The sequence below is a fragment of the Dacryopinax primogenitus genome, assembly GCF_000292625.1.
Source record: "Dacryopinax primogenitus strain DJM-731 SS1 chromosome Unknown DACRYscaffold_14, whole genome shotgun sequence".
Taxonomy (NCBI): Eukaryota; Fungi; Basidiomycota; class Dacrymycetes; order Dacrymycetales; family Dacrymycetaceae; genus Dacryopinax; species Dacryopinax primogenitus.
Window position 1 is genome coordinate 54,298 of NW_024467211.1, and position 24,049 is coordinate 78,346.

Sequence of the window (24,049 nt, forward strand, 5' to 3'; positions counted from 1 at the left end):
CAATTCAGCACGCTTATATCACACAAGCGACCTCGCATGGCTTTTGGTTCCTTCGTGCCTCGGGACGGAGAATCTCTAGACTGGATAATCTCGCATGCCATTTTCTTGGTCTTCGGAAGGAAAGGGTGCTCCGGACAGCGATAGCGGACCAATCCTCGGCGCGACTCTGTACGCTATCGAAGCGCATCCCCGATATAGGCGAGCAAGGAGCAATCATGCCACAATACAGAAGCATCTCGACGGCTTCTAAATAGCATGTATGATAACCATGCGCCCCGAAAATGGTTGGAGCTTTTCACATTCTTCTAAATCATCAATTGCTACGGTCGGACATGTTGACCAATTTTCGCCGCTGCTAGAGCTGAAATGTATGACGGTCGATCAGCCCAGGAGTTTCCCCTCATCGATCCTGTCTAGCTCACCACAACGCAGCATAAATACCGATGATGGGATAGTCCCATGCACCTCGTTGCGCTTACCCAGCTGACGTCCTCCGTCTGTTAACCCAGCCAACCCCTAGCTCTTGCCTGCCTATCCAGGATGTCGACTACCAAAACCTCCACACCGAGGTTGACCAGTTCGTCAATACTCTCCCGATTACTGAATAAGTTTCTCTTCACGTCATTGCTATCGTCCAATGCTGCTCTCGAATCTGTGCCGCGTACCCAGGTCATCCAGACCGGTCAAGAGGGCAAGGATATCAAGCGTATCAGAGAGAGCCAGCAACAGACGATCACTGCTGTGTTGAGCGACAAGAAATCTCATGAGGACACGGGGGCACATATCTCAGACGTTGTCCTTGTCGTCAAAGGGCATATGAGGAATGCAAGCACGGCAACTGACGGTATGTATTTCCTACGTTGATTGTGCTATCATTCCGTTCTAATGTATGCACAGACACTGCCGTTGATACCCCCCCAGTCACTGCTCCGACACCTCCCCCAGGCTACGTGCAGCCTTATGATACTATCATATTTGACATCGGCGACGTACTGTTCACATGGGAACCTGCGCCAAATCGTTCCATTCCCGGCGGAACGTTCAAGCTCATTCTGCGGTCCCATGCATTCTACGAATATGAATGTGGACGACTCACCGAGGAAGAGTTTTATCGCTCGACTGCAGATCGGCTGAATGTCCCTTACGAGGATGTTCAAGCGGCTTTCCACGATGCGCGAGAGAGTCTTGTACCCAACCCTCTCATGCCTCCACTCATTCGACAGCTCAAAGAAAACCACAAGATCTTGGCAGGAAGTAACATCTCCAAACCGGACTTTGATTGGCTTCATGCACGACCTGGCTTTGATTGGGATGTCTTTGATCGTATTCATGCGTCCTATGCAATCGGTGCACGCAAGCCTGATCATTCGTTCTTCCGATCTATTATCGACTCTGAGAAGCTCGATCCGGCACGTGTCATTTTCATCGATGATAAAGTGGAGAACGTTCTCACTGCGAAGTCTCTTGGGGTTGCTGGTTTTGTCTTTCGGGATCAAGAAAGCGCAGTCAGGACATTATGGGCATTGTGCGCTGATCCCGTTGAAAGGGGTTGGAAGTGGGTGGAAGAAAACAAAGGCAGGATGCATTCCTTCACGGGACAGGGTAAAGACGTGGAGGAGAATTTTACTCAAATGCTTATTTTGGAGCTAACCGGACGAGCGTGAGCATCCTCTTTCTGGCTCCGTTATATGTTCTGTCCAACACATTACACCCAGTGATATCGTGAACTACGACAAGTACGATCGGCTGTTCCATTTCTATCAGGGGGACAAGCAACCGACCATCAAAGAGTTTCCTTACGACATGGATACTACCTCGATCGGCCTCTCCATCTGTCCCCACATCAAGCCAGAAATGAGACACGACGTGATGAACGAAATGCTGACGTGCCTCAATACAGACAACATCATCCAGACCTACTTCGACCGAAAGCGCCCGCGTATCGATCCGATAGTCTGCTGCAACATCCTCACATTGTTTTACTCAAATGGAAGGGGAGACGAACCCCTCTTACAACAGACAAAGGCTTGGGTAATTGACACTCTGAAGACAAGGGCCTACCTCGGCGGTACGACGTATTATCACTGCGCAGAAACATATCTCTTCTTTTTCTCGCGCCTGCTCTTGCATAGCCCAGAGCTCTGCGCCCAATACCTCGATCTCCTACTCATTCGTATTAGGGAGCGAGTTGGAATCCCCTCTGAGGCCTGTGGCCTGGCATTGCGCATGCTTTTATGCGCCCAGCACGATCTCGACCCAGGACAGGACTTCAAGCTGCTGCTCCTCGCTCAGGAGTCCGATGGCGGGTGGCCTGCTGGCGGATTCTACCGGTATCCTGGAAACGGTGTTATGATTGGGCATCGCGGTTGGGTCACGTGCGTGGCACTAGAGGCCATCAAACGCGGACGAGAACGCGGCTGGAGCGCCGATTTGAAGGAGATAATCTGCTGAAACCGTCCTCATGCCATGTGTATTTGCTGTGAATATGGAATGGTCTCAAGGTCCCAAGGTGAGTGTTCGTCCAATATTCTCTTCCGACAACGTATGTGTCCTGGTATCTCCCTCCATGTATCCGTGCCCAGTAGCGTGTATTCCTGCTGATGTACAACGGACGTAGCCTTCACAACGTGGCTGCTAGAAGACCGCTTGTCAATATGACGCCGTCCGAAGAGACGGGACATCCGATGGTCCTCCAAATGATCAGCGCTCAGCGACGAGAAAGAGAAAAATAGGAGATAAAGGCTGTGCTTCTTTCCCCATAAAGGTATCAAAGCCCGGTTCGAGGCCTCACAAAATGGCATCAATCGCTACACGCAGGATGACAGTACTGTAATAACTGAAATAGGGTCAGTATACGCTTCGCCGAAACCCGAATTAAAAATACAACTTCGAGGTCTTGTCGGTGAGGTCGACTGAAGAGTCCACTGGATTCTGGTGACGTACTCTTAGTAGGCTAACATCGGAATCCTTCTGACCCCCCTCGTTGATTTTGATACCAGTGCGTCGATACCGCCGACCGATCCTCTTCCTTGAAAGGAAAACAGATCACACCAAGACATGAATGGTCTGACCCATAACATCCGGGTTTCATCCTAGAATTACAACATTATGAAAGAATACAAAGGTGCCGAATACTGTACATTGCGCTTCTGCCCTGAACGCGGATCTCCGGTGTTCTGTTCAGGTGGGTATTCGATGGAAATTCCAAGTGTGAATGGAGACTGAAACCGCATTAGATGAACCATATAAGAAACCAGGAAACCTCTTTGAACTGAAATGGTGAAGACGTCCGAAACAAGACCAATTTTCCAGAAAAAACGTGAAGATCGGTCGTCATCGCCTATCCGTCCCATGCTCAAGATGCGAGAGCTCCACCGAGGTGGCCCATGTCGTCATGAGGTCGTGTTTTCTTCGTGTAGTCCAACGGATGGCCCAGGACCAGGGAGTGACGATGTTTGTGCTTTCCCCGGTTGGTGTGGGCTGGGTAGAGACCTGCCCTGTTTGGCCCATCGCTTTCAAGTTGAGGTATAATCGACATGCCTAATTGGGAGATTTAATGCCTACATAAAGATCGGATAAAGGCAGTGCGCACAGCTATAGGACTGATGACGACACACCATCTGCACATAGGGTCATTGGATGCCATGCTGATCGTCAACCGAACGGCATGCTTACGGGAGTGGTGCCAGCTGCAGTCCCGGCCGGGTTATAAAAGAGAAAACCATGATTGTTAATACGGCGGACGAGGCTGTTCATGGTTCAATTAGTACGCGTCCCTGCCCGAACGCTTGGAGGAACACACTGCAGACGCTGAGAACGGGATGAGTCGTGTACCGACACATGGGACAGGACATGGAAGACTCACAGACCGAAGTAGATTGCACCGTCTCGGATTAAGAGGGTGCTGAGGGCTTCCATAGTCAGGCCTTGAGAGGTGCGCCAGCCGGGAAACAGCTTGATGATGGTCATGCTAAACATGAGCACTGGCAGCTGTCAGTAGGCATCCTTGGTCATCGAAGTGGGGTGAAGCATACAGTTGAAAACAAGGATGGCAACCCTTGTGAACGCAAGAATAAGCATACAAGGGTATCTGACAGTGGACAGACGTACGCGACAACACTGTAATTCCAATCCGGCAATCCAGTTGCCCCTAAACAGCCGAAATCCTCCGCCTCTAGCGGGATGTTGTTGTTTACCGATATCTGGAATTCCCAGATGAAGAGGGCGACTTCGAGCTGCCGTTTCGTTAGGCATGTCTAGGTACGGAGTTGGTGGTACATACCACGATAAGCACTGAATCGGCAGGTCAGGTCAACCGCGCTGTTCTTGACAGGAAGAAGGGACTCACAACCGAAACAACACAACAACATCCCTCGGAGCGTCACATCCCTAAACCCAAACGTGCTCCCCGCAGTGCTGTAGATCGCGCAAACCCGGACGAGAAGGAGGCTGTCGGCCGAGAGGGAGGAGAGGATGAAGAAGCTTTGGACGCGGGTCAGTGAGCGCACGATGCGGCTGAGGATGGGTGAGGGCATACCAGTATTCTACTGCGTTGAATATTCGGCAACTAGAAGCATGAGCACCTGCGTCGCAGAACATCTCGGCTCGGAAACTTACAACTGGAGAACAGTTCAGCAGCTTTTCGATTACTTGAAGCATGACCTACCCCATTAATCTCATCAATAGAGGAGACGATCGTCACCAGTCTACGTCGCCGCTCAGCCCTGGCTCCATCCCCAAGTACCATAGACGTACAAGCTCAGCCCGAACCCTCCATATCTAGAAATAACGTATAACACTTTCGGCAACGTCCACGATTTGGCCCAGACGAGCTCGACCTCCGAGTCGAGAGTGATGAGGATCTCGTAGCAGAACACGGCCGAGGATGCCCCTGGGGATCATCAGGCTGGGCATACATACAAAAGAAAGGGGATGGTAAGAGGGACGGTGGGACGTACATCTGCCTTGGAGGTTGGCGACTATGTCCGCGTCGAGCCACTGCACATTCATCTCGCGGCCACTTTCTAGCGGTATGAACAAACCTAAGAGCTGGGGGCGGCGCAAAGAGGAAGAGGAAGAGGAAGAGGAAGAGGAAGAGGAAGAGGAAGAGGAAGAGGAAGAGGAAGAGGAAGAGGAAGAGGACGCCGTGGGCCGTGCGTCGTGCGTCGTGCCCTCAAAGCGCAGGAAACTGCTAGCGCCCAGATAGTTGTCAATCACCCCCCTTGCCTAAAAAGGTATTTCCAGCCCCACCCTTCCCGGAAAAGGTGCCTGAACAGGGATTAGAAGTGCTAGTGGCCCGCGGGTCGGGACGCTGGCGTATCAGGGAGATGGGGATGCGGGGTTAAGCGGTTGATTGTCGTTGAATTTGCTTGACTGGCGAGGCGAGGTACTGTAAGATAACGCGCAGCTCTTTTGACAAGGGGAGATTGGTTGCTTGCTAGAGCTGACAATGAGGGATTTGGCGGCCTGTTGACTGTGCTGATGCTGTTCTGACTGCGCCCACTCTCGGCAGAGCACTGCCGAAGCTGAAGCTGCCAGTACCGCTGCTCCTGCTCCTGCCGCTGCTGGTAATGATAGCGATGGTGACGATGATGATAGAGCTCCTGTCCCCACGCACTTCAAGAGCAGAACACAAGACGACCCAAGCCCGAGGTTATCGGCCCTCCTAAGAGCACCCAGTTCCGTCCAGTACTTAATCCTGAATGGCCACTAGTAGTCGGTCCGCACTGATCCCCTGCGGCAGACAGGCAGGCAGGCGCTAGCCTCCAGACCCCTCATCCTGCCAGATAAGCAGTACTGAGCACCCTGTGCATGTAGACCAGCTTGTGTGATTGGTTTTGGGGGTGAGATGAGTCCTCTGCGGATGGTGGCATGCCTCAGGGTTCGTTCCAAGAGCTTGTTGACAGCGGCAGGAGGCGGAGCGGTACTTACCTGGCGGATGGGATGGGATGAGATAGGTGGAGGATGGATCCGTCACTTGACTAGCGCATAATAGCATGCGACGGAAATGAGGATAATTAGCTCGTCCGCGTCCGTCTGCTTGTCGTCTGCCGAACAGTACTGGCATCGATATCGGACACGGGGACATGGAAGAGACTAGGGAAGGAAATTTGCGGGGAAGAAGCTCGACCCATGCTTATGAAAACGAAGGGAAGCGTGGGTTTATTCAATTGACGAATGTATTCCATCGGAACAGGGATGGATTGCCCCTCACACTACACCAGCTGGCTCATCAAATGGACAAATAGTGTTCAGCGAAGTACTTGTTATTACTATTCATCACATACCCCACACTCGCTGCTTCTCCCCCATGGTGAACGTTCATTTCCCACTCGCCTTCTTCCAAGCCTGGTAGAACCCCATAACGGAAGTGATCGTCCTAACCCCATACCGTCAATCCCCCATTCCATTAACCCCAAACACCAATCTGACTCACCCGCACGCGCCCGCAAACCCTTCACTAACACTGACGATCCCCAAATTGCTCGCCGGGAGCCAAAAGTCCAGCGTGTCCTGGACGAACTGCATACGGACGGCGGAGAACTCTGCTGTGAGCGTGTGGAGACGGAGTTTTTTCTCCGCTTCTGGGGTCTCTTTTTCCGCTGTGGTGGGGGCAGTGAGCCGCTTGCGCTCAGCACGAATTTGCGCAAACTACAATCCCACAGAGTACAGATTAGGACGTCCAGCACAGAAGAAACGCACTCACCCGCTCCCCGCTATTCACAAGACTCAACAGGATCCCCGCGAGCCAAAACCTCTGACTGAGCTTATTAGCCCTCTCCACACTCTCCTTGCTCATCCTGAGGAGCTTGACATTCCCCGCCCAGCCAAGATGGTCAAAGAAGAGGAATCCGGCGTATCCGACCTGACGCGCGATCTGGGTGATCTGGGCCCAGTCGCCGGAAGTGGAGAGCGAGAGCCTGAGAGCGGATTGCAGGTGCTCGAGGAACTTGAACATCCGTAGCACTGGGCGTGGCGCATATAGTGAGCCCCAACCCGTTCACGAGTGCCAGGAGGGGGAGACACACCTTTACGCGCATTCCCGAACACGCCCTTGAGCCCATTCCACCTCTTACTCTCCTCTACCAAACCCCTGCGTTCATAGACATACGCCAAGAAGCGAGAGTAATACTGCAGTGTACGCTGGAGCTTGTCCCTACCTGTGGTGGTGGCGAGGACTTTGAGCGCTGTGTTGAGGGTTGGGTGGAGGAGGAGATGGGAGGCGGGGTCGAGGATGAGCTTGGACATGGTTGGCACTGTGAGAGGGGGGAGGGAGAGGGGGTGTGACTGGTCGATGCGTCTAATAGGGCCGACATTCCCCGCACGTTGGCATTCACGTGCAATTGATAACCGGTCGGCCTCCACACACGTCATCCCTTAGTGCGGAGTATCCCGGGGCAATCATCACAAGCATTCGTTCTCTTACCGGTCTCAGTGCAGTACATACCTTGTTTGAACATGCCCAACGATGCTCAGGAAATTCAGCGATAGATAATGTACAATCGCTACATTTTGGTCTCTCTCACATTACACAGACCACTTCCCATTTACTCATCAGGGTGGAGCATAAGCTCAGGCCGTACCTTCTCGTCAAACTCTTCCGGCGTCAGGAACCCAAGCGCAACAGTCGCCTCCTTGAGCGTCGTGCCCTCCTTGTGCGCCTTCTTCGCGCACTTGGCTACATCTGTCATAACGTCAACTGCTGGCCACCTCAGGAGGATAAAGACACGTACTGTCATATCCGAGATGGCTGTTCAGGATGGTGGCGAGCATGAGCGACTCGGTCAGCAGCTGGTGGATACGCTTCTCGTTCGCCTCGATGCCAACCACGCAGTTCTTGGTAAAGCTACGGCAGCCATCAGAGAGCAAGCGGATAGACTGCAGGACGTTCTTGATGATCACAGGCTTGAAAACATTGAGCTGCGTGGGACGTCAGCACCCAAGTGATCATCATGAGCGAAGAAACAAACCTGGAACTGGCCCCAGGAACCAGCAACAGACACAGCAGTCTGGTTACCAATCACCTGCGCGCAAAGCATCGTCATCGCCTCACACTGCGTGGGGTTAACCTTCCCAGGCATGATCGAGCTACCAGGCTCGTTCTCCGGCAGACTAAGTTCTCCCAGTCCACAGCGCGGGCCAGAAGCGAGGTACCGGATATCGTTGGCGATCTTCATGAGCGAGCAAGCGACAGTATTGAGCGCACCATGGGCCTCTACGAGGGCGTCATGTGCCGCAAGAGCTTCGAACTTGTTCGGTGCGGTCTTGAACTCGTACCCCGTAAGCGCACTGATCTCGGCAGCGACCTTGACGTCAAAGCCCTTCTTCGTGTTCAGGCCAGTGCCGACAGCCGTACCACCCTGAGCGAGCAGGCTAAGCCTAGGGAGCACATCCGAAACACGCTCAATGCCGTTACTGAGCTGCTGTACGTAGCCGGAGAACTCCTGCCCCAAGGTAAGCGGGGTCGCATCCTGCAAATGCGTCCTTCCAATCTTGATTATCCCCTCGAACTCGGCTTGCTTCACCTGCATCGCATCCCTCAGCTCGGTAAGAGCGGGGATGAGCTGCCCCCGGATCTCCGTCACAGCAGCGACGTGCATCGCCGTAGGGAAAGTGTCGTTCGAGGACTGGGACATGTTGACGTGATCGTTCGGGTGTACAGGCTTCTTCGACCCCAGCTCGCCGCCGAGAATCTCAATCGCTCGATTGGAGATGACCTGCGTACATCATTCCACATAAGCATTCCGCGCCAATGTATGCATGTACTACGCACCTCGTTCACATTCATGTTCGTCTGCGTGCCCGACCCAGTCTGGAACACCACAAGCGGAAAATGGTCGATCAGCTTCCCGCTAATAACCTCGTCCGCAGCCTCGCCGATCGCCTTGCCAACCCTGGCATCCATCCCATAGGTCATGTTGACGATGCTGGCGGCTTTCTTGAGTACGCCGAAGGCCTTGATCAGGGGTGGGGGCATGCGTTCTGTCGGCCCGCCGATGTCGAAGTTCTGGAGGGACCTAGAGGCGCATCGAACGGGTAGAGAATGCGTAGGTGAGAAATAGAGCTGGCAAGTTGAGTATGGGCATACCGCTGGGTCTGGGCACCCCAGTACCTGTCAGCAGGCACCTTCAGCTCGCCAAACGTATCCTTCTCGATCCTAAACTTGTCCGTCATCGTGCGTGCAGAAGTAGAGAACGTCCGCCAGGCCGCTGCCCGCGTTGCCTATGTATCAGAGTAGAGGAAGTGGTCGTCAGCGCTCGACCGAGGAAGTCGGGAGGATGGGGCCCAAATTGGGCGCATGACGTACGGGTCTCGAAGCTTGTGTGAGGAACATTACCGGACACAATTAGGATTCCCGGTTGTGGACTCTGGATTCAAGAACACGAGAACGAAAGGAGGAAAGGAAGGAAAGAGGTCGCACGCCCTCGTAGACGACGAGCAGCTGTCGAGGGGGGTTAAAGATTGTTGCAGCGGTGACTGCCCAGACGTGTATGCGCACTGGATTGACAGGCGCACGGGCGGTTTCGGGTGACACGTTAGAGGGACAGCGAGGCGTCGACGGGAAGACCCGGAATGGGCAGTGAATACAACGGTTAAAGTTGTTCCTTTCATTGATAAAAGTAAAAGTGCTAGGTGATCGGGCTCAGGGCTGAGAGAATTAAGATAACACAGATTCGAGATATGCTGTCTTGATTCAATTGTTTGTCTACCAATGACATCCGTCTTACCATCTAACAACCTCAATCACTTTCAGTTTCTCCGGTGTTATAGAGTAGCTACTTGGATTTATCCCCTCGAAGACTCCGTCTTCTCCGATCCATTCTTAGTAGGAACATACGCACATCCTTTCCATGGTCATTCGCCCCTGGACCGAAAAAACACGCGAACGGAATATTCTCCGAGCAAGGAGTTTTCCTCAAGAGTAGTGATGATGGTTGCTTGGGGAAGGTAGAGCTGTTTTCACGCCTGATCGCTGCAGCATGGTGCCGACTCGACCATTGTGGAATGTTTCTCCAGTCATCCGAACGTGAACTTGCGCTGTTCGTGTGCGTGGTAATGGCGGTATATACGAAGTGATGACATCCAGTATCGGAGCATCGTTTTCTTATTCGCTGGTTGTGTGAAAATGCAACAGTCTTTAGAAAGCACTATGCAGCAAGAGAGCCACCTGCATGCTGGGTGGAACACAGTCATCAAACGCGTGATTGTGAGATATTTATGTGACTCCCAACCTGAAAAACAGCGAGTAGATATCAGATCAAGCTGGACCGGATAATCCTAACAGTCTGCTAGTCATCAAGAGAACAAGCAAGATGAAATAAGAAGCTGATATCCCACCATTCAGAGAAAGCATGAGGCAAGTTGATGGTCGACAGAAGATGGCTGACAGAACAAGAGTTTGGCTATGCAAGTTGGACGCGAATTCCTCGGACTCTGGTCACACCATCCTTTCGCCAAACAGCGCACCGTCTTCACCGAACACAAGCAGCATGCTGTCAATGTGGCTAGTCCCAGACGGTCTCGAGACTGGGTAAACACTCGAACATAGATGTTATCTACAATCGGCGCCAGGCCAAACGGCTGGCATCCGGGCGAACGCGCTGTCCAAAGCCTGCTAGCACTTCCTCAGCTCGTCCCTCCCACCGCGATCGTCCAAGCGCTTCCTAAGCAGCACGCGATATTTCACTCTACAAGACTGCATTTCGTACCTGTCACGACGCTGGACTGTGACTCTCGGCCTTGGACGTCGATCCTTACCGCTCCAGATGGCACGACTGGGTTCATCAGCAGCTCAGCGGAGACTAGGCTCACCATCGATGCTGGGCTTTGGCCAGGGGATCCCATAGCGAACAATCTCACTCAGAGGAGGAAAGACGGAGAGAAAGTCCTCGTGTCTGGTGTAGGGGTTGAGTTGAGCACGAGAAGGCGGAACAAGTTTGGGGGACATGTCATTGAAGTTGCGTTGGAGGATATGCGTCTACACCTCGAGATGCATGTGAACGAGGCTCTGGGGTGTGTCACCTATTTCTCCAACTCGAGCCTCTCTGACATCCGAATAGACAGTGTCCGAAGTACATCAACATCCGCACGCTCGCCTCTCATGTAGACACATCGCCCAAGGTGGTCTACAACCACCCCCACATGAGCACAAACGATCGTCTTCCTCCTGAAGCCATCTCCATCATATACAGCTCCGACACGGTGTATCTCTCCACCTCGTATGTCGCTGCCCCGGGAGACGAAGAACGCTTTCCATCTCATGTTGGTACGAATCATCGGGGTGGTCGAGTGGGGTTTGTCCGCGTACGGCCAAGTGATGGAAGGACGCTAGTACTGCCTAACTATTCTGGTACGATACCTTCACTTACCTGCGGCGTATATTGACCTTGATCACAGGAAACCGCCTCTTGAACTCGCTGGGGAACATCCACGTCACCCCTCTCGCCGGGCTCACATTCGCCGACTTCGTCTCCGGCTCCATCCTCTACCTCACAGGTCATGCAAAGACCTTATGGGGCGCACCAGCTCAGGAACTCATGCCCGGCTGCAACATCCTCACCACTATCACCGCAACCGGGTATGTATTCGTGCAGAATGCACTACCAGTCCGGCTCGCCCCTGGCATACAAGTTGAGAAAAGCCCTTATTGTCCTCCTATCCGCTATTTGGCGGAAGAAGACGCCCCAGCGACGATCCCGACTGACGTCGACCTCCAGCTGATCAGCGCCACACTCCACACTTCAAACCTAGGCACGTTTACGTTCGAAGCTGCTCATCCGCTTCGTGTGCTTCCAGCTCAGAGCGCAGTCTTCGACCTCTCCGACTTTATTCGGCACCAGGCACGCACGTTTATCCCTTTTGTGGACGACCCAAGACGGGAGAACGACGACTGCGTCAGGACATGGACGATCTCTATCCCTACTTCTCCTCTCGCGCTAAACGTCTTCTCTATCACGATCCGAGAAGTCACCGCTGGCCTCGCCACGCATACGCTATTCGAGGTAGCCCGGAAGTTGAACGGCCCGGATCTGACGGGATTCGTAGACCTCCGTTCGTACAACATCACCGCCAAACTAAGGAGTCTTGGTGCAGACCATTACGCCCGGGACCCTGTTCCCGCTGCCAGGGGCGGACGACGCCTGCTTTGGGCAGGAGGAGGAATAGGAATCACCCCTTTTCTCAACATGCTGGATCAAGTTGCTCAGCTCGTCCGTGCCTCACCTGGCTCGGGAGCGTGGGATATCGTCCTGGTCGCATCGACCCGGGAACCCGATGTCATCCTCCACCTCATATGGCGCTCACTTTCCTCAGTCCATGATGCTCCCACTACTGATCTGAAGATCGCTGTCCATCTGTTCTCTCATTGTGCTGTAGTGAATAACTGCCTTCCGAGTTGGATTCCAGTCACGGAACATCCCGGCCGTGTGCAATCCAGTCCGAATTTTTTCAAAGAAGTGAACGCGACCCAGCGAGACTGCCATCTTTGTGGGCCGCTTCCTTTCATTCAGTCTGTCATGACTGGGCTGGAGTTTGCTGGTGTTGATCCAGAGGTAGTACGACGGGAACGGTTTACGTACTAGGTGTATCTCTGTTATGCAACCCAGGTTAGTGTTTCTCAACAACCCAATGTATGCAATAGTAACGAGTTCAAATTTTGTTTGCATGTACGTGAATACAGCGAAGAAGTCTAAGGGCTAACTTGTGGTCCGCAAGTACACAGTACTGGGTGGGAAGAAGTCTAAGAATGAAGAAGTTGTTTGCGCGTACATGAATACGGCACAAGAAGAAATTCGAAAAGATGAGAGTCCGGGGCTCCAAGCCCAATTGGAAATAGCCAAGACAGGAGAATGCGCGCCCAACAACACTTGACTACGTCCACTGCCATGGGATCGTCATGTTCATGCCTGCGGCAAGAGCTTGCCCAAGGGTAGTATTCACGTGATTGAAATGCCACAGCTGTCGGTATTTGACGGTCATATCGGTGACCATGCCGAGATGACTGACGACGTTGGTGATCAGGTGATCTTGGTCCATATCGGAAAGGCTGTTCCACTAGGAAGCCGTCAGAGGATGTACCTGACGCCTGTTAAAGGTGCCACTCACAAAGATTCTGGGCTGGGCGTAATCGATCTCCGTAGGCTGACTGAGGTATTTTACCGCACCACCGACCCAGATCGTATGGTTGTCATCGTTGTAAGGACGAACTTCGAGGTTCATGGGCTGGATGGTCGACATGTAATCCGGACGACTGCCCTGGTTGTTGATTGCCATAGCGCCATCGCGAAGGAAGTTGGCTGTCGGGGTACGAACGTCAAGGTATCATGTCACGTAAGAAAGATATTTACATACCAACCGGGTTCAGAGGGCAGTTAATGGGAAGCTGCTTGTGATTGATACCGATGCGGGCGCGAGAAGCGTCTATCTAAAATATCAGCTGCAAAGCTTCGTGACATTGCAATCTTCACTTACCTCCGTAAGCGAACATCCGAGCTTGGAGAGCAGGATCTTCACTCGGTTCGATTCCAGGAGGCTAGAGCGCAATCAGAAGGAGTTGGAATTCTGTTTGCTGCACGCCACATACCATCTGGGCAGGATCAAATCCAATCTGCTCCACCTCCTGGTGATAGTTCGTTCTGGAAGAGGAAATCTGTGAGCAACGGGATGCGCACAGAGAGTCGCTGTGCCTACGGGTTCTGGTTGAGAACGATGCGTCCCACCTCAATTCGCGGCACGGTCTCAGGATACCACTCTGGAAGACAAGTGAGCAGGATTCTCGAGTGAGGCACAAAAGTTTGGTTACCCTTTGTCAAATCGAACACATTATCTAAGAAACATCTCATCAGCATGTTAGCGCTAACATACAAGACACGTAAAACTGACAGGTGAAATTCATAGCCGTTTGAGGGTCCATAACCTGGAAATAAACAGTCCAACTGGGATAATTTCCTGCTGCAATATTCTCGTAGAGGTCCTGGATGCCAAAGTCGGCGTTCACTCCAGACCTGGTACGGGACATCAATTGACCCTGGATATCTGATAACGAGTCACGTACATAGTGGTAGCCTCGGCCAGGGTGTTATTTTTAATTCCTTGGTCTGAAATGACATTGAACCTAGATCATGGTCAGATGAATGACTTGCGGGGGGAGCGAAGCGAATCTGACTTCGCGTAGTTCCAGGTGCCGTCAGCTTTCACGAGCCGGAACGTGTTCCCCGAAAACCCATCCATGTGCCTGAATCCATACGGGGTGCCTAAAAGGTTCAACAATCAGGGTAATCCTAAGACGAGCGCAAAAAGGCTTACCAAGGTCAGAGAACGTGCGCATCACCTGATGGATCGTCTCATTGTTGGCGGAGAGGTAATCTGGAAGGAATATGCTCAGTAAAAAAAGCTCACGTGTTTCTGACAACGAAGCGCGTACCCCAAAAGTTCTGTGGGAAAGAAAAGGATAAGGGGACGCAATGAGCAACATCGCAATGTAACAAGAAGGATTCTCACGTTGTAGTCGATCAAATGCGTCTAGAAAGGCTCAGCGGTTTAGAAGACTTCTCACCGCAAATGAAACATCAACGCACCGAAACATTCCGCTTCTGGGAGTGGATGAAATCTTTGGAAGGTCAGTCAGACTGTCACCAGTAAATCGGGATGGCACGTGCGAGGGAATTTAGCAGGATCACGCAGCCAAAAGACCGGGTGATTGAGAAAAACCTAGAACGCCGCATGAGACACGACATGGACGATCCAAGACAGTGCGCACCCAATCGAGTATTCCCTGCGACGTTCGGAACCTATGAAGAGGGGCATGTGAGCCTAGACATGCCAGGCAGAAAGAAGCTTGCCACTCACTTCATGGCTAACCCACGCAAGTCCCTCACGGAATCAGATTGACCAGACAACCCAGCAATGGTTGAGAGACGCATCGTGACGGGGGTCTTCTTGCCAATTCCAATGAACATATCCGCCATGGTGTACAGGGAGCCATTGTCAGTGGTCACTTCGAAATACCCATGAGCTCCGGCGCCTTTAGAATGAATCGTGCGTTCTGGCTGTAGGTTGGGTTGAGAAACGGCACAGAAGCAGCATAAGTGCACGGCTGCTCACCACTCGCTCGCGGACGAAGTGGGCAAGATGTTCGATCTGAAGCATACCACATGAGTATTAGACACGGGACATGAGGACTTTGCTGCAAATACCAAGTTCACGTCCTGGATCAGGCCCGGCCCAGTGGTACCAATCCTCTGCATCATGTACGGATTGGGGTATCTGCCCCATCGCATCAGTGCACCCGTGGCCCAGACTCTGGAGAATGACACACCCTTGGCCGCCGGACAACGTGAACTCGAGTTGGTCCGCTGGCAGCTTCGAACTGGCCTCCGACGCAGCCATAATCGCAAGAGGATCGTAATATTGCGTAGTGTCGACATCGCGCTTGACGGCCGCCGCAGCCTGCGCCAAGAGAGAGAGAACGGCAAGAGCGGTACAAAGCAGCATGGTGTTGAGCGCTTCAAGCGGGCCACGGAAGAACAGACGCGGGATGTCAGCCGGCTCATATATGCGTCTTCGAGAAGAAGCCTCAGCAGGAACGCGGTACTCCATACATGAGGAATCACCACCCGCCGACAATTCCGGGCGATTGGACCATGCTGCTTTGGAATCGCACCAACAGTTTACGCGCTAAACTTGCCTGTTGAGGGAAATCACCCCGGAACTCCAACCCTTCAGACAGGGTGCGCAACGCGGTGATTGTGTTGGTGGCAGCTTGGACATATTTTTGTGACATCCAGTCATCTGATACAGGACATCTGGAATATTTCCTTCTCGCTGGCTTCTGTCCGATCACTGTATTGCTTTCATGCGCCGAAGCAGCGGGAGCTTCACTGAACAAAGGGAATTTGACGACATTCGAAGATTTCACCATATCGAGCCGTCTTTCATGTTCGTGGAGAAGGATCAATCACCGTGTAAGCGAGCCAAGAAAAGCACTGAATCCGCTGCTGCCTTCCAATCTTATTCAGACCGATCCGGCGAAGCAAGAGCCGGTAATGCAAGATCCTTTGACTGCTAATCAGATGCTGACTTCCCGAACGCAGACGAGCGCAAATGAGGCACGGCGAGGGTCCAGTCGCAAGAGGTCACCGCATGGGCGTGTGCCGTCGAGGAATAGCTCAGACCGTATGTGGGTTTCCACTGTCAGCGTAGAGACTAGCGAGATCGTTGGCAGATGACAGGCGAGTCAGTCCGTTTGTGCGCGAACATGCTAGCAACGAGCGAGAGTGCTGCGGGAAGCCTACACAAGATATATGGTTTCTGAGACATCATCCACTCCGAACTCGCGAGCAAAAGACTGCAGATGGTGCCCATTTGGAGGCGTTTAGTACCTGCCAAGCTGGCAGGGCATGGGATTGCTAGCGCTGGCCCTGGGAGTAGCATGCCGGCGATGCATAGCATTCGAATGGAGGAAGATGAATACAGAAGCAGTAAGAAAGATACCAAGTCAATCCAGTGGTGTGCATGGACATGTCCGGCTGACCTGGAGTTAGGAGAGCAGCTGAGCAATTGCCAGCGTCTTGGCATCTCGGGGTCGAGGAGATCTCGGAAAATGACGTGATTGCTTCCGCGCGGTGCTGTACAGACGGGCGGAATCGAAGTCCTTCATTCTTGTTTGTCCCCTGATAGTCTGTTAGCATTGGCTTCTTGTCCCTGCGGCCCCCAAGTCCGCGGCACAAATAACTACCCTCAAAGTTGGACGGGAACTGAAGCTGCACGATGGAGCCGTTCTTTCTACCTCCGATCCTTCTCAGAGGCCGTTCAATCTGGCCCCTGCAGTCATCTGTCTACACCCATCTTGTCCTGCTCAAATCATTTTAGCCTGTTGCCCGCATACCGCAGCTTGCACTGCGCCATCTTGTGTCACGTTAGCGTGCGATGTCTCGGACTTCATCTCGCCCGAATGATCACGTTTCAGGCCCTACGCCGGTGAAGACAACATGGTGGTAATGTCACGTTGCTTGCCGTTGAGCACGGCGAAAACGGACTTGGCTGGCACGCACCCCACACAGTTTTCATGGGCGCCATCGACCACTGTTACTACAAAAGGCATGTGATGGCTCCGAGGCGTTTTGGCGGCACCTAACTGGACAATTAGGAAACGTTCGTTGGGACTTGGAGTCCAGGCATAACTTCTACCAGAGGCTCTAGCGCATATAAAAACAGAGCTATGTTGGCCAATCTGTACCCTGCATGAGCAAGGACCAACTTGGCTCACTCACCACCACATTCTTACGTCAGTAAAAGCCACGATGTTTGAATTCACGCAACTCGTCACCTACCTGGCTACCTTCCTTAGTGGCGCCCTCTTCGCTATGTACAGGAGCTCCATTGAAGCCCAGATCATCCGCCTTTCCAAGTCTGCCACAGCTCTTTCAAAGGTAACGTTTTTTGCGAGACTCTTCCCAACCACGTCATGACTGGCGACGCAGGACTTGCGCCTCTCTCTTTACTACGAGTTCCATCCTTCGGAAAAGCCGCTGACAAGGTATTGCTACATCCTACCCTCATTTGTGCCCACATCTGAAAAAGCCGTTCAGCTTGGACGTAACCTCCGTGCACAAGCCGGGAACATGGCAACGATCGGCTTATGACAACTATGTTTCTGTGCTTCTAAATGAAGACGACGTTTTTCCCTGTGTTTATGCCACAAAGGGCTTCAAGTCAAACGATCAACTCTACTTGTTCATCGACACCGACGACCTGTCCGATCGAAATCACATCCGTGTCCTTGCTAACGCCCTCCAGTACTACCTTCCAAGGGCCCGAGCCTTGGGGCCCAACACGTCTCTCGTCCTTCTCGCCAAAGAGACAACAAATCCGCGCAGCATGACCGAATACAATGATGCGTTCTGGAAACTCCTGAACGGGGTCGCCGAGTACGACACGGTGCCTTGGCCGTCTACCATTCCCCGTGACATCGACAACGATCGCTGGTGCCTGTGCTTTGGCGGGGAGCCGTTCTTCACGGTGATCCAAACGCCCGCGCACGAAATCCGCCGTTCCCGCTATGCGAAGGGGTTGACGATCGTCTTCCAGCCGAAATGGATCTTCGACATTCTTTTCAGTTCCGATGCGAAGCGGGCTGGGGCCTTGGCGAAGGTGCGGGCACTGCTTGCCAAATACGATCCGATTCCCGTCAGCCCGGAGCTGAAGAACTACGGAGACCCAGGATCCCGCGAGTCCAAGCAATATTTTCTCTTGGACGAGAATATTCCAGCGTCGTGCCCATACAGCCGACTTGCACCCGGCAAGGTGTATTAGGTGTGACCATTGTCGTCTATGCCCGAAATGGAAGTAGTACTTCCCCTTTGGGGTTATAAAGTAACGGTATTCTTGTTGGGTCGGTTGGAATGTAGCAAAATTGCAGCATGGTTGCTGTCCATGTGTTCAACCCCTACCATATTGTCGAACGTTCGTTCGATCCGCAAGCGAAGTTGCGCATTGGCGGCAGAATTAATTAATGATCACGCGAGAAGAAAGGAGAAGACCATTGATTGTTACACCTTGTGACGCGACAATATCTGGCGGGGACATACAACTTCGGACATCATCCTGACCAACGGGCGCTTCTGACCGCAACCCCACTCCCACGCGGTCCCTTGGTAGAAAATAACTCGCTGGCGAACCATATGTCCATCAACAACCTTCCCGCGGCTCATAGCGAACGCTGTCCTTGGCCAGCACACGAGACTCTCCGATCTGGATAAGATGGATTAGAGCGGAGCGATGAACGATGCTTCCACGTTGCACCGCTCTGCTCTTGAACCGCCCTCAACGACCAGCATGCCGTCCTACACGATTGTCGGAACGCCGTTCTCTACCTTCACCCGGAGTATCACTCTTGGTCTGCAGGCATGCACTCTTATTTGCATCGGTGTCAATCGCTAATATCTCATTGACATAGCACAAAGACATCCCGTATAAGCAAGTCGCTACCACACCGCATTCCGATGTCGCATACAAGAACCATCCCTTTGGGATGCTGCCGACTCTGATTATTCACGGGATTGGGAACAGCGATATCTACCTCTGCGAGAGCCAAGCAATTGCGAGGTACATTGACCGTGTGGCACCGTTGCCGTCTCTCGACTTGGAACCCGGCGAGGCAGGGATCGCGGTGCCGGAGAAGATGTGGGAGTTTGTCAGTTTGGCTGGGTCTCAGGGTGCGTTCGGAGCTTAGTCTCCTTGCATCACGATGCTGAAGTGTAGCAGGTTTCCCGGCCGTCGAGATCAAGGTGGTCAAGCACCGCGTTCAAGCGATTGACGACGGCAAGCCCAGCGATGCCGAACTCAGGGAGCACATCAAACACGGAGTAGCCAACCTTAAGCTCTTCCTTGCACGTATGGAGGCGCTTATGGCTCCCGAAGGCTATGTCTACGGGTGGAAAGTGACCTGGGCGGATTTCTTCCTCTTCCCTCTCCTGTCGGACCTGAAGGCGACCCCGGAAGGAGAGATTTTGAGCCCGAGGATGCTCAAGTGGCTCGCGATTATGGAGGAACTCAAGGCTGTGAAAGATACGACTGCGGGCACGCTGTCTGTTGGTGGGAGGCCGTAGATTCTTCAATGAGAGAGCATCCTGTATAAATTGTTTGGAGATGAATTGAAGAATAAAATGTGTTTTGTACAGCACGGTAGCGGTCAGTCGTCTCGGCTCCCCGCTTGTGGTTTTGAAAGCAGGCCAGAATAAGCGGTTGATTCATTCAGCTTGCACAGATTGGGCAAATGCTGATACCTATGATGTTACCTAACATAACAAATGTGCGGGATTTAGTTGACATTCCCACACATCGGATCCGAAGTTCCTCAATATCAACGTCGGACGATGCTCCACGCTTGTGCATGTACTTCTCGCATCTTTGATCAACTTCGCGGATTTCACAACTGGTTCACTAGGCTCAAACGAAATTAGTGAACAGTGAGGGTCGGGATTCTATTGCCCACAGTATTGTAAAGACTTCTGCACAGACTTCTTCGGGGACTTCCGATATCGTCATGGGACCCGTTGCGCAGTTGTCATCCGACATCCAAGTGACCACTCGTGCCTTACTCTCGGTCACCGTTCCAGACAGTCCGACGTTTTCGACATGTTGTCTAACGATATCTTGCAGCAAAGAGAGAAGGTCGTCCGTCACGCTGAGAATTATGTCTATCGACATCATAAACCGGTCGTACCAGTGCTGACCGGTTCTTGGCCGTGGCCTTCTATTCATGTCACGCAGTCACCCTGTATCTCAAACTTCGATCGAGAGTTTCCCTGTGCTTGTGTGTTCATCACACAGTAAATCAAAACTGAATGAGCAACACTCAGCCCGTTGATCGGCCATTGGTCAGGCTAGGTATTGTAACGCGCCATCAGCAGCCCGGGATGGAATACAAAATGTTTCGTGATGCTGTGACTCAAAGAGAAGGGACCGATATGCTTCAGTCGACCCATTTCCTGTCCACCAATCACGTGCCCTCGAGGGGATGTCCTGTATGAACACACCACATTTCTCCTGACCGGGAAAGTGTTATGGCATGAGAACCAAGTAGGGAGGAAGCCAGCAAGTCACCATCTTGCTGTCAACCACCACCATGCTCACCGACGCCGCTCTCGCTCTCTTCCTAGGCTATCTCTGCTACGTCCTGTTCTCCCGCTTTCTCTCCCTCCGCCAGGTGCTCGCTCTCTTCCCCAATGTACCTTCCGGCGTCCATCTCCAGTGGACACATCCGCAGTTCTTCCTTGCTCCTGCGTTGCGACACTATCCGCAATGGGACGTGGGTGACTACAGAGCACAAGGACTCCGTATGTCACCTCCTTCATTGACAAACAACGCTGACCATTTTCCCACCTACAAATAGCATACGAAAAGGCAGGAGTGAGTATTATAGCCGCCACGCCTGCGTTCTGGCCCCACCCCAACGTCTGGTGCTGCGACCCCGCCGCACTCAAAGTAGTAGGTGGCGACCGCGACCTCTTCCCCAAGCAGACCGAGCTTGTGCGTCCCTGCTCCTCGTTTGATCTATACCAGCGCCTAACTATATTTGGAGTACCACGTGATAAGCTTCTACGGGCCGAACCTTGTCTCCACCGAAGGCGCGGAATGGAAGCGCCATCGGGATGCGTCCAAAGCCGCTTTTGGGGAGGGGAATAACCAGCTCGTGTGGAGGGAGAGCATTCGGGTCGTGAAGGAGTGGTTTGACGCGCTTGATGTTCAGCAGAGCGGGGGGAGTGTAGAGGTGGACACGCATGAGCATATGACCCGAGTACGTTTGGCCTTATTGGTACTGTGGGGGAAACTGACCGCAGATAGCTCGCACTGCTGATCATCACCTCGGCCGGATTTGGTCGGTACATCCCTCTCTCCGTGGCCTCCGCCCCCGCCTCTGCACCCAGCACCTCCTCAGGGAAGGATGCGATTTCCCGCATCCCGCCAGGCTTTACGTACCCTTTTGTCTCCGCCCTCCTTACCTCTGTGAGCAACATGAAGTTCCAGACCCTGCTTACGCAGTATCCGCTGCTCAAGCCCCTCCCCTTTCGTGCGCTGGAAGATACGAAAACTGCGTATGCGGACTTGCATGGCTATCTCCGGGGGATGGTCGAGGAGACTCGGGCGCAGATGGCTGAGGAAGGAGAGGAAGAGCGAGGGCGGGCGAAGGGCGAGGGCGGGGAGGCGGATCTGTTCAAGAGGCTTATTCGGGCGAACGAGGATGAGGGAGATGGGAGTAAGCTGAATGATGACGAGCTCTTGAGCACGACATACGTGCGTTGTTCCACTTCTCCCAGCAGGGGATACTGATGTTCATGCGGTGCAGGTCTTCCTCCTCGCCGGACATGAGACGACAGCCAACACGCTCGCCTTTGCCTGCGCTCTACTCGCTCTCAACCCGTCCGTGCAGGCCAAGCTGCGGGAGGAAGCGGATTCCGTCTGGCCTTCCGTCTCTTCGCTCTCCTCTGAAATCGCCTTCCAGAGCTATAGGGAAGACATGCCCCGCCTGAAATACGCCGAAGCGACTTTCCGCGAGACTCTGCGTCTTTTCCCTGCCGAAGTGCGGATCACGAAACGCGTTGCAAGAGATACGGTGCTAAGAGGAACATATCTCAAGACCGGGGAGAAGTATGATATGCCCGTTCCCAAGGGGACGGTCTTTTGGATCGACATCTGGGCAGTGCATAGGATGAAAATGTGGTGGGGCGAGGATGCGGAAGAGTTCAGGCCAGACAGGTTCCTCGATACAGCAGAGTATAAGTGGCCCCGAGACGCTTGTGAGTCCTCACTTGAGTTTTGTGGCAGAGCGAACTAACGTGCCCCAGTCATGCCCTTCTCCCTGGGAGCACGCGCGTGCATAGGCGCCCGGTTCGCAACGCTAGAGGGGATGCTTATTCTGTCCCTCCTTGTGCGGGAATATGAGATCTGCCTGACGCCGGAGATGGAGGCTTTACCGGTGGAAGAACGCATGCGGCAGATGCTAAGCTGGAAGATTGGGGTTGCCATACAGGCCAAAGGAGCGAAAGTATTGTTGAAGAAACGGAAGTAGGGAAGCTTACGTGCATCGCGAGGATATATTTATGTGCGCCTTGAGCCTGCGTGCCTTGGTACCGTATGCACCTTGCGGAGCCCCGTTCACCTATCTCAATTAAATACCATGTTGTTATGTCTCACAATATTCGCTACTGTATTGTATACCCGACGAAAGCGGAAGAATACAGAATGCTGACTGAGGGTTTCCTCCCAACTTCATTTTTGAAGGCCATATCAGGACAACTCATCAAGTAACAGCGTGCACGCTATTCCTATCTCAGGACTGGCCGTGGTGGGAGGGTCAGGATCGTGTCTGTTTGGCTGCACGCTCTGCCGTGAGCGTACTGGAGGGCTCTCAAGCCCTGGCGCGTGCTGCGACCTCGACCAAGTGATATCTCTTCCCCTCTGAGGATGGAGGCACAGGTCTTGGATCCAGTCATGTCCTCCCATGGGACTGATGAAGAGACGAAGTATCTACTGGGTAATGCGGATACACGTGAGAGCGACCGGTTGGCCTTCATCTGCTGCCGCCCCGTCAACTCATAACGCTGGTTCAGACTAGATAAACAGCACAGGATCATCCAGGACCTTGTTGGTCCTCTTCTTCCGGAGGATCTCAAGCTGCGAAAAAATTATCATGTCCTCGATTCAGGAGCGGGTACCGGTGCGTGTTTCATCTGCCAGTCATTCCAGAACTCATCTTGATCCTTTCCTTTGTAGGTGCATGGGCACTCGAGCTACACTCGACGCTCAACCCACAGACGTACGTCTTCATCACAGGCATCGACATCAATTCTCGATTCTTTCCGGCCAGCCCGTCACCAAACGTCAACTTTGTCGTCCACTCAATCATGGTCCTCCCTCCCGCCTGGACCGAGCGTTTCCGGTTTATTCACCAGCGGTTCCTGAGCGCCGCTCTGTCGTTTGCCGACTGGAGGATCGTCTTCGATCAAATGCATCGTGCACTGCTCCCGAAGGGCTGGGTCAGGGTGGAAGAATTTAGTGCCACATTGTGCCCTACGAACGTCTCCGCCCAAAAGCTGCCTTACAGCCATCAGCTGCTGGATTACGCCGGGAAATTCGCCAAGTTCAGGGATGTAGATCTCGAGGCTGCCGAAAAAAATAATGAAGGAGGCTGGCTTCAGTGACATAGTCCACAGGAAGGCGCCTCTTCGTATGGGCCCCGGCGACGAGTACAGGGGGATGCGGGCCAATTTTACTAATATCTGGCTGTATATACGGGACAGCATGAAAGGTATGTTATCCCCCTATACTCATGATCCGTGTTGACGAGTAGCTCCACTAGGCCATCCTGGCGCAATGACCGATGCAGACTTCGAATCGTTAATGGCGAATCTAAGCAAGGAGCTGGAGGAGAACGACGTCGGCTGGAACCTGCACATTGTCACTGCTCGTAAGCCGGGAATCGCACGTCATTGAAGCGCAAAGAAGATATTGTAGCCTTGTATCGATACCGACACGCCATTAGCTCTTC

At 53.0% G+C, this 24,049-nt stretch overlaps 10 protein-coding genes across 10 annotated transcripts; 6 read left to right on the forward strand and 4 right to left on the reverse strand.

The window, feature by feature from the left end:
* Positions 1 to 540: 540 nt before the first annotated feature.
* On the forward strand, positions 541 to 2,451 carry DACRYDRAFT_16941 (HAD-like protein; the record flags this gene model as incomplete). The annotated part of the gene is made up of 3 exons (XM_040771246.1): positions 541 to 844; positions 898 to 1,660; positions 1,716 to 2,451. 3 exons carry the CDS (start codon positions 541 to 543, stop codon positions 2,449 to 2,451), a joined length of 1,803 nt encoding a protein of 600 aa, XP_040626696.1.
* Positions 2,452 to 3,186: 735 nt separating this feature from the next.
* On the reverse strand, positions 3,187 to 5,010 carry DACRYDRAFT_117453 (uncharacterized protein; the record flags this gene model as incomplete). Its single annotated transcript, XM_040770385.1, has 13 exons — positions 3,187 to 3,540; positions 3,593 to 3,620; positions 3,676 to 3,748; positions 3,803 to 3,810; positions 3,866 to 3,983; positions 4,035 to 4,057; positions 4,111 to 4,235; positions 4,283 to 4,293; positions 4,349 to 4,482; positions 4,538 to 4,567; positions 4,665 to 4,706; positions 4,756 to 4,891; positions 4,959 to 5,010. The coding sequence occupies 13 exons, from the start codon at positions 5,008 to 5,010 to the stop codon at positions 3,334 to 3,336; spliced, it is 987 nt and encodes a 328-aa protein (XP_040626697.1). The 3' UTR covers positions 3,187 to 3,333.
* Positions 5,011 to 6,238: 1,228 nt separating this feature from the next.
* DACRYDRAFT_117454 (peroxisomal biogenesis factor 11) lies at positions 6,239 to 7,248 on the reverse strand (the record flags this gene model as incomplete). The annotated part of the gene is made up of 4 exons (XM_040770386.1): positions 6,239 to 6,379; positions 6,437 to 6,651; positions 6,707 to 6,966; positions 7,029 to 7,248. The coding sequence occupies 4 exons, from the start codon at positions 7,246 to 7,248 to the stop codon at positions 6,322 to 6,324; spliced, it is 753 nt and encodes a 250-aa protein (XP_040626698.1). The 3' UTR covers positions 6,239 to 6,321.
* A 299-nt stretch (positions 7,249 to 7,547) lies between these two features.
* On the reverse strand, positions 7,548 to 9,174 carry DACRYDRAFT_54916 (fumarate hydratase; the record flags this gene model as incomplete). Its single annotated transcript, XM_040775291.1, has 5 exons — positions 7,548 to 7,684; positions 7,734 to 7,920; positions 7,971 to 8,717; positions 8,774 to 9,017; positions 9,089 to 9,174. 5 exons carry the CDS (start codon positions 9,172 to 9,174, stop codon positions 7,548 to 7,550), a joined length of 1,401 nt encoding a protein of 466 aa, XP_040626699.1.
* Positions 9,175 to 10,452: 1,278 nt separating this feature from the next.
* On the forward strand, positions 10,453 to 12,362 carry DACRYDRAFT_68677 (uncharacterized protein; the record flags this gene model as incomplete). The annotated part of the gene is made up of 3 exons (XM_040775880.1): positions 10,453 to 11,013; positions 11,061 to 11,350; positions 11,398 to 12,362. Coding segments are annotated over exons 1-3 (1,719 nt in total), but the record flags the coding sequence as incomplete, so codon positions are not given.
* A 280-nt stretch (positions 12,363 to 12,642) lies between these two features.
* DACRYDRAFT_23383 (catalase-domain-containing protein) lies at positions 12,643 to 15,575 on the reverse strand. The gene is made up of 20 exons (XM_040773220.1): positions 15,317 to 15,575; positions 15,195 to 15,264; positions 15,103 to 15,138; positions 14,848 to 15,047; positions 14,759 to 14,789; positions 14,658 to 14,709; positions 14,577 to 14,608; positions 14,500 to 14,520; positions 14,423 to 14,432; positions 14,305 to 14,364; positions 14,165 to 14,252; positions 14,054 to 14,113; positions 13,882 to 14,003; positions 13,802 to 13,825; positions 13,690 to 13,750; positions 13,583 to 13,634; positions 13,471 to 13,531; positions 13,351 to 13,419; positions 13,105 to 13,295; positions 12,643 to 13,053 (listed from the first exon to the last, which is right to left on the reverse strand). The coding sequence occupies exons 1-20, from the start codon at positions 15,490 to 15,492 to the stop codon at positions 12,871 to 12,873; spliced, it is 1,599 nt and encodes a 532-aa protein (XP_040626701.1). The 5' UTR covers positions 15,493 to 15,575; the 3' UTR covers positions 12,643 to 12,870.
* A 1,618-nt stretch (positions 15,576 to 17,193) lies between these two features.
* DACRYDRAFT_81373 (uncharacterized protein) lies at positions 17,194 to 18,341 on the forward strand. Its single transcript, XM_040776506.1, has 3 exons — positions 17,194 to 17,429; positions 17,481 to 17,536; positions 17,589 to 18,341. The coding sequence occupies exons 1-3, from the start codon at positions 17,301 to 17,303 to the stop codon at positions 18,310 to 18,312; spliced, it is 909 nt and encodes a 302-aa protein (XP_040626702.1). The 5' UTR covers positions 17,194 to 17,300; the 3' UTR covers positions 18,313 to 18,341.
* A 469-nt stretch (positions 18,342 to 18,810) lies between these two features.
* On the forward strand, positions 18,811 to 19,675 carry DACRYDRAFT_23384 (uncharacterized protein). The gene is made up of 3 exons (XM_040773221.1): positions 18,811 to 18,903; positions 18,956 to 19,214; positions 19,264 to 19,675. Exons 1-3 carry the CDS (start codon positions 18,835 to 18,837, stop codon positions 19,605 to 19,607), a joined length of 672 nt encoding a protein of 223 aa, XP_040626703.1. The 5' UTR covers positions 18,811 to 18,834; the 3' UTR covers positions 19,608 to 19,675.
* Positions 19,676 to 21,651: 1,976 nt separating this feature from the next.
* Positions 21,652 to 22,570, forward strand: DACRYDRAFT_54973 (cytochrome P450; the record flags this gene model as incomplete). Its single annotated transcript, XM_040775295.1, has 3 exons — positions 21,652 to 21,795; positions 21,848 to 22,298; positions 22,347 to 22,570. The coding sequence occupies 3 exons, from the start codon at positions 21,652 to 21,654 to the stop codon at positions 22,568 to 22,570; spliced, it is 819 nt and encodes a 272-aa protein (XP_040626704.1).
* A 422-nt stretch (positions 22,571 to 22,992) lies between these two features.
* Positions 22,993 to 23,994, forward strand: DACRYDRAFT_109234 (S-adenosyl-L-methionine-dependent methyltransferase; the record flags this gene model as incomplete). The annotated part of the gene is made up of 5 exons (XM_040768842.1): positions 22,993 to 23,063; positions 23,112 to 23,218; positions 23,275 to 23,641; positions 23,715 to 23,809; positions 23,861 to 23,994. 5 exons carry the CDS (start codon positions 22,993 to 22,995, stop codon positions 23,992 to 23,994), a joined length of 774 nt encoding a protein of 257 aa, XP_040626705.1.
* Between the last annotated feature and the right edge of the window lie 55 nt (positions 23,995 to 24,049).

What these genes read in the sequence shown, in the direction of transcription:
- DACRYDRAFT_23383 (XM_040773220.1), bottom strand. Translation starts at nt 15,492, where the DNA reads ATGCTGCTTTGTACCGCTCTTGCCGTTCTCTCTCTCTTGGCGCAGGCT. An exon ending in GCGCACGTTCTCTGACCTTG is followed by an intron (nt 14,253 to 14,304) that starts GTAAGCCTTTTT and finishes TGAACCTTTTAG; the next exon opens with GCACCCCGTATGGATTCAGG. An exon ending in AACGGCTATGAATTTCACCT is followed by an intron (nt 13,826 to 13,881) that starts GTCAGTTTTACG and finishes GATGTTTCTTAG; the next exon opens with ATAATGTGTTCGATTTGACA.
- DACRYDRAFT_81373 (XM_040776506.1), top strand. Translation starts at nt 17,301, where the DNA reads ATGTTTGAATTCACGCAACTCGTCACCTACCTGGCTACCTTCCTTAGT. An exon ending in CTGCCACAGCTCTTTCAAAG is followed by an intron (nt 17,430 to 17,480) that starts GTAACGTTTTTT and finishes CTGGCGACGCAG; the next exon opens with GACTTGCGCCTCTCTCTTTA. An exon ending in TCGGAAAAGCCGCTGACAAG is followed by an intron (nt 17,537 to 17,588) that starts GTATTGCTACAT and finishes AAAGCCGTTCAG; the next exon opens with CTTGGACGTAACCTCCGTGC.
- DACRYDRAFT_23384 (XM_040773221.1), top strand. Translation starts at nt 18,835, where the DNA reads ATGCCGTCCTACACGATTGTCGGAACGCCGTTCTCTACCTTCACCCGG. An exon ending in GTATCACTCTTGGTCTGCAG is followed by an intron (nt 18,904 to 18,955) that starts GCATGCACTCTT and finishes TCATTGACATAG; the next exon opens with CACAAAGACATCCCGTATAA. An exon ending in CAGTTTGGCTGGGTCTCAGG is followed by an intron (nt 19,215 to 19,263) that starts GTGCGTTCGGAG and finishes GAAGTGTAGCAG; the next exon opens with GTTTCCCGGCCGTCGAGATC.